Source organism: Dama dama, chromosome 19, assembly GCF_033118175.1.
Source record: "Dama dama isolate Ldn47 chromosome 19, ASM3311817v1, whole genome shotgun sequence".
Lineage (NCBI taxonomy): Eukaryota > Metazoa > Chordata > Mammalia > Artiodactyla > Cervidae > Dama > Dama dama.
In genome coordinates this window covers 87,255,641-87,267,672 of record NC_083699.1, presented here as the reverse complement: position 1 = coordinate 87,267,672, position 12,032 = coordinate 87,255,641, and the positions used below count along the sequence as shown (strand labels likewise).

Below are 12,032 nucleotides of genomic sequence, written 5' to 3'. Positions count from 1 at the left end.
CAAAGTCAAAGACTTTCTGGAAGTTCCATGTGTGTATTTTTACTCAAAACTGGGTTTTGTATCAATTCTTTTTTTGACCATGCTGTGCGACATGTTGGATCTTAGTTCCCCAACCAGGAATTGAACCCTTGCTCCCTTCAGTAGAGGTAAAGAATCCTAATCACTGGACCATCGGGAAAGTCCCAGGCTCTGTGTTTCAGTACTCATTCTACTGTTACCACTCACTTTTAAATCGGAGATAATCATGTCATATTGTTTTATAAAACTATGTAAATGACTGAATAAAATTTTCTGGGACATGTTGCATATGTCCTACATCACTCTGAACCTGAGTCTTTCACAAATGAAAGATAGTGGTGTGTAGGATAATCTTAAATATGGATAGACTGTAAGTTGACTTTTATAATGACTGATTCATAAATTATTTGTAAGTAGAGATGTTGGAGACATTTTATTGACCCTTTCCTTCCCAGCTATACAGAAGACTAAGACAAGGCCCTTAATAAATGATTGATTGGAAGTAAGCATATAGTGGCAGTTTTTATACTTATGGTCTTGGTTTCTTTAGATCCATTTACACCATTGAGACATTTTTTAGCTAGTCTGCTTAGTGTGTGAAACACAGGTTTTAACTAACAGTTTGGGAATAACATGCTGATTAATTATCATTTAGTGATTCTGTGGAGGAATAGATTTTTCTAGAGTTTGTCTGCTTCTTTTGCCTGTATGTGTTTCTCCATTCTTCAAAACAAAGATGTTTTACTGGTGCAGTGTTCATGATTCTCTGTTTGTTTTTGTCTCCACAATTACAGGTTCATGTCAGGGCCGGCCTTTTTCATGGTACCGAACTCCTGTGTAAAACTGTCGTAAGCTCGGAGATATCAGGGAAAAGTGATCATATTTGGAATGAACCACTGGAATTTGATATCAACACTTGTGACCTGCCACGAATGACTCGATTATGTTTTGCTGTTTATGCAGTTTTGGATAAAGTGAAAACTAAGAAATCAACTAAAACCATGAATCCCTCTAAATATCAGACCATCAGGAAATCTGGAAAAGTGGTAGTTATATACTAATTTCTGAAAAAATTTTATAATGGAATAATAATAACATAATGGAATAATTTTAAAATTTTAAAATAATAGAATAATATAAATGAAATTATATCATATAACTTCGGTCCCTAAGAATTGGTTTTTAAAAAGACATTAAGTCTCCCTTATGTGGTTTTTGTTTTTCTTTTGGCAAATTTAGTAAATATCATAAATATAAGTGTTCTATTATAAATGTCTGCTTTTTAGAACATATAGTTAAGAATGAGAAAAGTTAAAATATTACAGGTTAACTGAAAGTTCAGGTGTTAGATGAATTTAAGAATTGAAAATTTTATGCATTTTAGAAAGATCATAGATGACTCAACACCCCATGTAGAGTCTGGGGCAACTCAGTAATCAAGCACATCAGTTTCTAGAAGTGAAATTAATGAATATTCACACTAAATGAGACAAATGAAGGCTATCAGTTAGCTTCATGTCATTTCTGGTCATGTTTTATGGTCAAATGAGTTACAAATGAACCTTTGTTTTTCAAGAGTTTCTTAGACTTTGAAATTGTGGATAAAGGATGGTGAACCTGTTCTCATATCTCATCTTCCATTTCACATTTTCAAGTCTTTTTTGTTTTCTTCTTACTTTATAGAAAGGGTTTTTTTTGAGGATGGGTATATGAATTTTATACGTTAAAAAATACGGTTACTATATTTATGTACAAGAATTTGTATCCTTTTATTCTTAACATGAGAATGTAAGCATTTCCTCTGGTTATTATCATGTAGTTTTTAAAAAACGAATATTATTGTTTAAAAGTCAGATAAGAGTTATTTCCTTAGTATTTTTTTCCTCCACTGATACATAATTTTAGTCAAAGTGTTCAAGCATTTATAGCCTTTTGTATACTGTACTGTACTGTATCTGCTTAGTCGTGTACAACTCTTGCGACCGCATAGACTGTAGCCTGCCAGGCTCCTCTGTCCATGGGATTGTCCAGGCAAGAATACTGGAATGGGTTGCCATTTCCTGGAACTAGGTTAATTACTCTAATTGTCTACATAAAATTTCTGTTAGCTTGGTGTTTCCTTTTTAGAAATGTAAATAAATTCTACAATACCTAGAGACATTGCCTTTTGCTAAATTAAGATTTCTGTAGACTGAAAGCTGTTAAAACATATTATCTGACATTATATCAGACATTTTCTTGAATTATTAAACATTCCTCATCACTTGCAATGGCTGCACAATAAATGTTCTATTTTTTGGATACTCTATTGTGAGAGACATTAATTAGCTTTTAGAATTTTCTTAAACCATTATAAAGTTGTTGAATATCTTTCCATGTACATCTTGTTTTTATATTGGGTCATTTGGGGGGAAATCATCTAGAACTCTAGAAACAATATTGAAGCAAAAGGTATGTGCCTGTTCATACCTTAAAGTTCATTCTTAGCATATTGATGCAATGGTGTCTTTTTCAACAGCATTATCCTGTAGCCTGGGTAAATACGATGGTTTTTGACTTTAAAGGACAGTTGAGATGTGGAGATATAACATTACACAGCTGGTCTTCATTTCCTGGTAAGATTTACATTCTAATCCTTAGTGTTAAAGAGTAATTTTTGGCATGTGGGGACTAGTTAACATGTTTTTATGACTCATTCTTTTTTCAGTCTGGTAAAGAAACCATCTTTTCATATTTTTATTGTTTATTCTAAAACAGGTTTCCCAAAGATAATATTAATCTATTTACAAGTGGTTTGTATCTGAATATATTTACTTTGATGATTATTTTCTCACATTAACTGTTTTATTTTTTATAGGTTTCTGAGAAATTCTCCTTAAGAACAGTGTCTTTTTATAAGAACCTCTGTTGTTGCTAGTTGTTCTAAACTTCTACACCAGAAGAAACATTAACTAACATTGGAAGAATAGTAAAAATATTTATTCTTTAGTTAGCTTTAGCCTGAAACTTGAGCTAGGAGAGGAGCATCTTCCATACACCTATATTTCTTAAATAGTACTCCTGTGAGGTAGATGGCTTTCTTCCATTTTATGGATGAAAAAGGGAAACTCACTGAAAAGTCAGTCAGTCTTATGTTACTGGTTCAAACCTAGGATTTGTGCAAAAGATTACTTGACTCTTTCCATTGTTCTTATAGCTTTCTCAAATGTTGGAAATTTTTAGTCTTATTTTGTGTTAAAATACTAGCTTCCCGCCCCCCTCCCGTCTTCATCGTTGGTTAATCTATTTAGTAAAATTGTGAACCTCCTTGCTTTTAAAAATTATTTTGTGGGTGACAAACATTTTTAAATGTTCCATCTTAGTCGTTGCTACCTGAGAAACTGTTTTTGGATAATCAGTTATCCACAGACATATTTATAAACTGCTCACATCCTAGTACTTTATTTGTGTATGTTCTTTTATTCCTACCCTTTCCTGCATACACCTCCGTGAATTTTTACTAACCACGTTATTCCCTAAATGTAGACGAGTAGTGTGCATTTACCCATTTCTTAGAGGAGCTGTAGTTTCAGAATAAAAATTGTTCATTTCAGTAGTATACTTTGTTGAAAATTTTAATTTAGACTCACACATGTTCTCCAAAATCAGTAAGTAACTTGACTGATGTTTTTAGAAAAATTGACAATTTTTGCAAATAACTTGGCATCCCATGGACCTGAATTTATGTCTAACAAAATGTTAGAGATATTTGTTCTGCTTGTTGTGTTTCTAGAATTCACATTTATCCTTGTAGGTACAAGCTGGAAACACAGGAACTATAAATACTCTTAATTTCTAGAGTTCTTAGCTTATCATCAGAAGCTTTATAATCACATTAATTCTTTATATATATAGCAGGAAATACAAACAGCAACTTCTAGTTTTCTCCCTGTTTTAAAGCAAAATAGCACATTTTGTGCAGTGTTCTGTTCTCCATATGTTTGAGTTTGATAATACTAAAATACTACACTGGACTTTAGATAGGTTGCAATTGATAGGACAAACTAACACTACAGATAAGGATATTATTAATTTGCTGATAAAGGATATTATCAGATAAAGGATAAACTAACACTACAGATAAAGGATATTATTAATTTGCTGAGAAGTCAGCTTTAGAAGTGTGGAAATTATGAGAATTCCTTCAATCTAGGTCAAAATGGAATCTGTGAGATTTGAGAGTATTAAACATAATAAGCAAAGGACTGATTAAAGAGCTGAAACTTAAATATTTTGTAAAGATTTTCTAGCTTTGAGAGATAATTCTGAGTTTGCATACAACCTGGACATCAGGTCTGGAGAGAATGTAGTTTTATCTCTTATTTCCTTACTAAAGTAAAAAAGAATGTGCGAAAAATCTGTTATGAGAGAAATAGTTTGGAGAGGGGAGACTTTAGTTTGTACTGCTAACTCTGTTTCCTCAGAGTTTCATCTCTTCAACAGTTTACTTCTCTGTGAAGTGAGAAAGTTATATGACCTCCAGAGTTTAAGATAATGTTGAAATTCTGATTACCATGCATTATCTGTGAATGGGCTATACTTAGAGTGATAGAGAAGATGAAGGAGTGTCTTGAAGAAGTACCGCTTGAATGGAATGTTTCAGAAACTACCAAAGAAGGTGTTTATATCAGCAGCTTTGAGATCACAGAGAAATATTACCAACATTAGGTTTGTCAAAAGGACTGTCATTGATGACACTCAAAATACCAGTTTGGGTACTATGATGACGATGAAAATCAGAATATATGTTCATATCAGAGCATAAGAAATTAATGTATAGTGATGAAATAATAAAAATTCCTGTGGACCACCTAATTTTGAGTGAGTGAGTGCCAACTTTTTTTATTTGTGGATTGAGAATACTTGAACAAATTTGAAGAAAGATGTGAGGTAGCTATTAATTTTTATTAATTTTTTTTTCATTTTAAAGATGCTATGTAAACTCATATTCAAATTTTGTGCCAAGTATTAAGAAAATTAGAGGCTTTAGTGATATTGTCTATCACACTTCCATAGGTGACACAGTTGTCATCCCCTGGGCACCCCCCCGCCTCCTGACACACACAGACACAAGTATTTATTTATTAGACTGTGCTGGGTCTTAGTTGTGGCATGAAGGATCTTTAGTTGCAGCATGCAGGGTCTTGTTCCCTAACCAGGGATCATACTGGGGCCCTCTGCCCTGGGGAGCTGGGGGTCTTAGCCACTGGACCAACTGAGTGGTCCCAGTGACACACTTTAAGGTAATTTTCATGATAGAAATCCATTAAGGTTTTGTTTTAGTTTAGTTTTAAAAACATTTTCCTAAGAATCAAACTTATTTATATGTTTTAGATGAACTTGAAGAAATGTTGAATCCCATGGGAACTGTTCAAACAAATCCATATACAGAAAATGCAACAGCTTTGCACATAAAATTCCCAGAGAATAAAAAGCAACCTTATTACTATCCTCCCTTCGATAAGGTAAGCTCATTATTTAAAGGGGCCCTATGTATGAAATAATTTAGTTATTAGTTCTTGGCTCTGTATCTTTATCACTTAAGGTAGATTTGTCTGTTTCTCTTTGAAGATGTCATATATATTTACAACTTGGTTCAGTGGAAAGACTACTGAGCCGGAAGCCAGCTCTGTTTAGTACTGGCTTTATCACTGAGCAAGTGAGACATGGCATCTCTGGAGTTCAGATTCCTTATTTATAAAATGAGGAAATCATAATTGTTCTCTGAGGTTCTTTCCAATTTAAAAGGGCTACAAATGCATTCATGTATGGCTCTAACATGTGAAATACTCAGTGAAATGTGCCAGTGAGTTGGTTCAGTTTAAAGATAATCACTGGTGTGACTAGAGTTGGTATTCAAAGAACAGATTATTTATCTTGCATATGGTCTTAGTAGGACTTACTTTTGTAAAAGCTGCAGTAAGGGCTTCTAACTTTTATGTCTAACTTATGACTTTTTAGTGTATAAGCTGCATGTCTTGGGGATATGGAGAGTGTGTGGTGGAGGTTGAAAATTAGGCTATTATCTTTTACATGCTAAGAGAGTTAAGCTGTCATATATTTTATCTTCAGGTTTGGCATCTTTGTTTCAGATATGATTGATGCTGGGTTTTGTGAGGAAATTTTGATCACATTCTCAGATAATAAATAAAGAAATTTATTTTATTTACTTAAGTCATTTGAGTCCAAGCTGCCTTTAAACATTTATGTTATAGTACAATTTCAATTGACATATTGTACACCTAATTGTATTTTAACATTCTGTACCACTGAATAATTCTTCCTTTACTTTCATTTTAATTGAATTTTATCCACATAGACGTAATTTTTCATTTTCTTCTAGAATCTTTTTCTGTTCAGTAATATACAACTAAATTAAAATTTGTGACTATTACAGTAGAAATCTCAAATATGTCGAGAACCATATACTTTAATGTACACTAGGTAGAAGGTACATTTTGATGCATCCATTACATTTATTCTGTGGCTTTATTCAAGTATTTTTAATCTAATATTTTTAAGAGAAGTCCAGTTTTTTGACATGTTCTATTTCAGCATTGTTGTCAACAGAATCATCTACACCTGGTCATTAAACTTTACTTTTGCCTTTTTGATCCCTTGGAGAGTCTGTCTTTGAAGATCTACGTAGGATGGAAAGTTTAGTCTGTAAATGTGTTTAATATATTTTTTAGTTTTCTTTTAATTGTACAATTGCATATATGATCAGTTAAAAAACATAATGCAGATATAAAAAGTGAAAATTTCTTATGTTTTTATTTAATGTTTTCTGCTTTACCCACTTGTATACATTTTACTGTTCAAATTACTTTTATGATTATTGCTTAACATTAATAACTATGATATAATTTTATCATGTAACAACCTTATGAAATAGGATGGCAATTACCAGTACACTTTATACATATGGATACAATTAAATCATTTGCAGAGAATTAGTTAACTCAGTAACTGGATATGGGTCTTCAGGTTTTTTTACCTGCTGAGCCTTTCCAGTAGACCAGTAGGTTCCCCATCTTTTCAAGAATCAGAGCCTCTTTTGAACTTACTAAATTCAGAAAATATTTTAAGCTTTTCTCTTGACATTACTTCTGCTTTTGTTATCTGCTAATTCAGAAGAAAATCATGCCCAACTCTTTGAGATACCATGGACTATAGCCCACCAGGGTCCTGTGTTCATGGAAATCTCCAGGGAAGAACACTGGAGTGGGTTGCCATTTCCTTCTCCAACTATTACATACTTTTGCATTTTCTTAACCAGAAAATATTTACCTATATTAAAAATGTGTTCATATATACTAGCCACTGCTTACTTTATCTATAGAGAATCCTTATATACTCTGGGAGTCAATAGTCCTTTATAGTAAAGAGTTTGTCAAGTGTTTGAGGATTGGGAATCACCGCATAATACCACTTTGCATTTAAAATTCATGCTTACGTTATAAACCATAGAAATGCCATATCATACGTAGCTCCTGTACATGTGGATGTATAAGTCTATGTACAAGTCTAGACATTTACACTTATAATTTTACAAATACAAGAGCCAAATTTTAATTTTTTCAATTTTTTAAACAGATTATTGAAAAAGCAGCTGAGATTGCAAGCAGTGATAGTGCTAATGTCTCAGTAAGTATCAAGGTTTTAAAGTAGCCTTATGTTGCAAAGTTGTGCTTGTTAGTCGTCACTTTCTTGTCATTTACGGTAATGGACTTACGGAAGACCATACTCATATGCAAGAATAGTCTGAATGTGTGTGAGTATGTACATGCTAATATTTTGTTAAATGGCAGCTGTTTCTGGTTGGTCTGTGTTTATTTATTTATTTTTTTTTTGGTGTTTTTTTTTTTATTAGTTGGAGGCTAATTACTTCACAACATTTCAGTGGGTTTTGTCATACATTGATATGAATCAGCCATAGATTTACACGTATTCCCCATCCCGATCCCCCCTCCCACCTCCCTCTCCACCCGATTCCTCTGGGTCTTCCCACTGCACCAGGCCCGAGCATTTGTCTCATGCATCCCACCTGGGCTGGTGATCTGTTTCACCATAGATAGTATACATGCTGTTCTTTTGAAACATCCCACCCTCACATTCTCCCACAGAGTTCAAAAGTCTGTTCTGTATTTCTGTGTCTCTTTTTCTGTTTTGCATATAGGGTTATCATTACCATCTTTCTAAATTCCATATATATGTGTTAGTATGCTGTAATGTTCTTTATCTTTCTGGCTTACTTCACTCTGTATAAGGGGCTCCAGTTTCATCCATCTCATTAGGACTGATTCAAATGAATTCTTTTTAACGGCTGAGTAATATTCCATCCTGTATATGTACCACAGCTTCCTTATCCATTCATCTGCTGATGGGCATCTAGGTTGCTTCCATGTCCTGGCTATTATAAACAGTGCTGCGATGAACATTGGGGTGCATGTGTCTCTTTCAGATCTGGTTTCCTCAGTGTGTATGCCCAGAAGTGGGATTGCTGGGTCATATGGCAGTTCTATTTCCAGTTTTTTAAGGAATCTCCACACTGTTTTCCATAGTGGCTGTACTAGTTTGCATTCCCACCAACAGTGTAAGAGGGTTCCCTTTTCTCCACACCCTCTCCAGCATTTATTGCTTGTAGACTTTTGGATAGCAGCCATCCTGACTGGCGTGTAATGGTACCTCATTGTGGTTTTGATTTGCATTTCTCTGATAATGAGTGATGTTGAGCATCTTTTCATGTGTTTGTTAGCCATCTGTATGTCTTCTTTGGAGAAATGTCTGTTTAGTTCTTTGGCCCATTTTTTGATTGGGTCGTTTATTTTTCTGGAATTGAGCTGCAGGAGTTGCTTGTATATTTTTGAGATTAATCCTTTGTCTGTTTCTTCATTTGCTATTATTTTCTCCCAATCTGAGGGCTGTCTTTTCACCTTACTTATAGTTTCCTTTGTAGTGCAAAAGCTTTTAAGTTTCATTAGGTCCCATTTGTTTATTTTTGCTTTTATTTCCAATATTCTGGGAGGTGGGTCATAGAGGATCTTGCTGTGATTTATGTCGGAGAGTGTTTTGCCTATGTTCTCCTCTAGGAGTTTTATAGTTTCTGGTCTTACATTTAGATCTTTAATCCATTTTGAGTTTATTTTTGTGTATGGTGTTAGAAAGTGTTCTAGTTTCATTCTTTTACAAGTGGTTGACCAGTTTTCCCAGCACCAGTTGTTAAAGAGGTTGTCTTTTTTCCATTGTATATCCTTGCCTCCTTTTGGTCTGTGTTTAGTTGGTAAGCACTTTTCTGGTTCAAGCACAGGTTTAGCAGCTGGTCTGTGAGGGATGCTCTGACCCTTCATAAATTAACGATACCATGTTTTAAATGTTACTTAGTTAAATGCGGACCTTATATTTTCTTAACTTCTCTGACATAATAGAGCAGATATATTTAAGGCAGGTTTTGCAGTGCTGGGGACCCAGGTTTCTTGCATCTTGGTAATCTTTCATGTTAATATGTAGTTTTTATCTCATTTAATATTGGTGCTTCAGCTTTCTACATTACTACCTTCCAGCCCGCAGGAACAGGAAAAGTTAGACTAGAGACCTAACGATAAGTGAGACAGAAATGTAGTCCTTGGCTGGCAGTCGTGTACTTGGCTAAGAGTAAGAGATTATAGTTAATAAAGCAAGCAGGGGACAGTGCACACTGACAGACAAACAGCAGTCTCTGCTACACACACCATCCCATTGTTTCTGCCCAGACTTCAAAACAGATTACTTTGTTTATTTTGTTTACAATATGTGTAATATTTCTGCCATCTATATTTTTTAATAATAATTTTTTTACTTTGACCTGAAGACTTTTCTGAGTTTTTATCTGATATTTTCTTTTCATGTCATCAGTTTACAATTTTCAAGTGACTATAGTAATGCCACTTTATATGGAATGGTTATTAGTTAGAAGCCAGGAGGCAGATGGAGATAACATATATGCTTTTATTATTTGTACAGAATGAACACAATATTTAATGTTGTAGTTAGAGAAACGTCTGGCCCAGGCTGTCTTCTTCGTTTCTTCTTTTTTTTTTTTCTTTAATTAAGAAATTTTTTAAGATTATTGTTTAATTGCTTTTTAAATTTTGGTTGCTCTGGGTCTTCCTTTTTGTGCACAGCCTTTCTCTAGTTGCAGTGAGCAGGGGCTACTCTGTAGTTGCAGCACATGTGTTTCTCACTGTTGCGGAACAGGGGCTATAGGCCGTATGGGCATCAATAGTTCCACTTGTGGGCTCTAGAGCCTGGGCTCAGTAGTGGTGGTGCATGGGCTTAGTTGCTCCATGCTATGTGGAATCTACCTAGACCAGGGATTGGAACCTGTATCGCTTGTATTGGCAGGCATATTCTTAACCACTGGACTACCAAGGAAGCCCTTTCTTAATTGAGGTACAATTGCTTTACAGTGTTTCAGGTGTAGAGCAGAGTGATTCAGCTTTATGTATATGTTTCAGATTCTTTTCCATTATCGATTATTACAAGATACTGAATAGAGTTCCCTTTGCTATACAATAGACCTTTATTTTCTGTTTTATATATAGTTGTGTGTATCTGTTAATTCCAAGCTCCCAATTTATTCCCCTTAACTTTATACTTTGGTAACTGTAAAGTTTGTTTTTTGTGTTGATATCTATTCCTGTTTTGTAGATAACGTACTTCAGTTAGTGTGATAATCTCTAGGTTCATTCCTTTTGCTGTAAGTGGCAATATTTCATTCGGTTTTTAAATTTTATTTTATTAAAGTATAGCTGATGTACAATATTGTGATAATTTCTACTGTATAGCAAAGTGATTCAGTTATACATATATGTGCATAGTCTTTTCCATTATGTTTTATCACAGGATATTGAATATAGTTCCATGTGCTATACAGTAGGAAATACTTCATTCTTTTATGACTAATATTCCATTGTAAGGTGTGTACATACGTGTGTATACACACCACATCTTTGTCCACTCACCTGTCAGTGAACATTCACATCCCTTCCATGTCTTGGCTGTTGTCAATAGTGCTGCTGTGGGTATCAGTGAGCAGGGATCTTTTCAAGTTAAGAGTTTTCATCTTGCTTGGATATATGTCCAGGAGTGGAATAGTTGGATCATACAGCCACTCTAGTTTTCGGTCTTTTAAGGAACCTCCATACTGTCTTGTATAGTGGTTGCAGCAGTTTATATTCTCACCAGTAGTGTAGTGGGGTTCTTTTTTCTTTACACGCTTTCTAGCATTTATGAATTTGTAGGCTTTTTGATGATTGCCATTTTGACTGGTGTGAAGTGGTACCTCATTTTTTGTCTTGATTTGTATTTCTCTAATAATTAGAAATGTTGAGAATCTTTTCTTGTGCCTATTGGCCATCTATATGTCTCCTTTGGAGAAATAGCTCTTAACATTTAGATGTTCTAAACATTAAAAATTTTTTTTTTTAATTGAGCTGTATAAGCTGTTTGTATATTTTGGAAATTAATTTCTTGTTGGTTGCATTGTTTCTAAATATTTTCTCCCATTCTGTAGATTGTCTTTTCATTTTGTTTAGGATTTCCTTTACTGTGCATAAGCTGTTAAGTTTAACTGGCTCCCATTTGTTTACTTTTGCTTTTGTTTCCATTACTGTAGGAGACAGATAAAAAAATGTTGCTACAGTTAATTTCAAAGAGTATTTTGCTTATGTTTCCCTCTAGGAGTTTTATAGTACCATTTTGAGTTTATTTTTGTATGTAGTGTTAGAGAATGTTCTGATTTCATTCTTTTACATGTAGCTGTCCACATTTTCTCAAGGCCACTACTGTATATTCTTGCCTCCTTTCTTGTAGATTAGTTGACGATAAGTGTATGGATATATTTCTGGGCTTTCTGTTCATTTCCATTGATCTATGTGTCTGTTTTTGTGCCAGTGCCATCCTGTTTGATTACTGTAGCTTTGTAGTATAGTCTG

At 34.2% G+C, this 12,032-nt stretch overlaps 1 protein-coding gene across 2 annotated transcripts in view; it reads left to right on the top strand.

The window, feature by feature from the left end:
- The window catches only part of LOC133073765 (phosphatidylinositol 4,5-bisphosphate 3-kinase catalytic subunit beta isoform), a 184,079-nt gene that overhangs the window by 114,500 nt on the left and 57,547 nt on the right, over nt 1-12,032 (top strand). For both annotated transcript variants that reach the window (XM_061167699.1, XM_061167700.1), the window contains 4 exons: nt 813-1,064; nt 2,537-2,633; nt 5,392-5,522; nt 7,654-7,704. In XM_061167699.1, the coding sequence (XP_061023682.1) occupies nt 813-1,064; nt 2,537-2,633; nt 5,392-5,522; nt 7,654-7,704 (531 nt within the window). The remainder of the gene's footprint in view (nt 1-812; nt 1,065-2,536; nt 2,634-5,391; nt 5,523-7,653; nt 7,705-12,032) is intronic.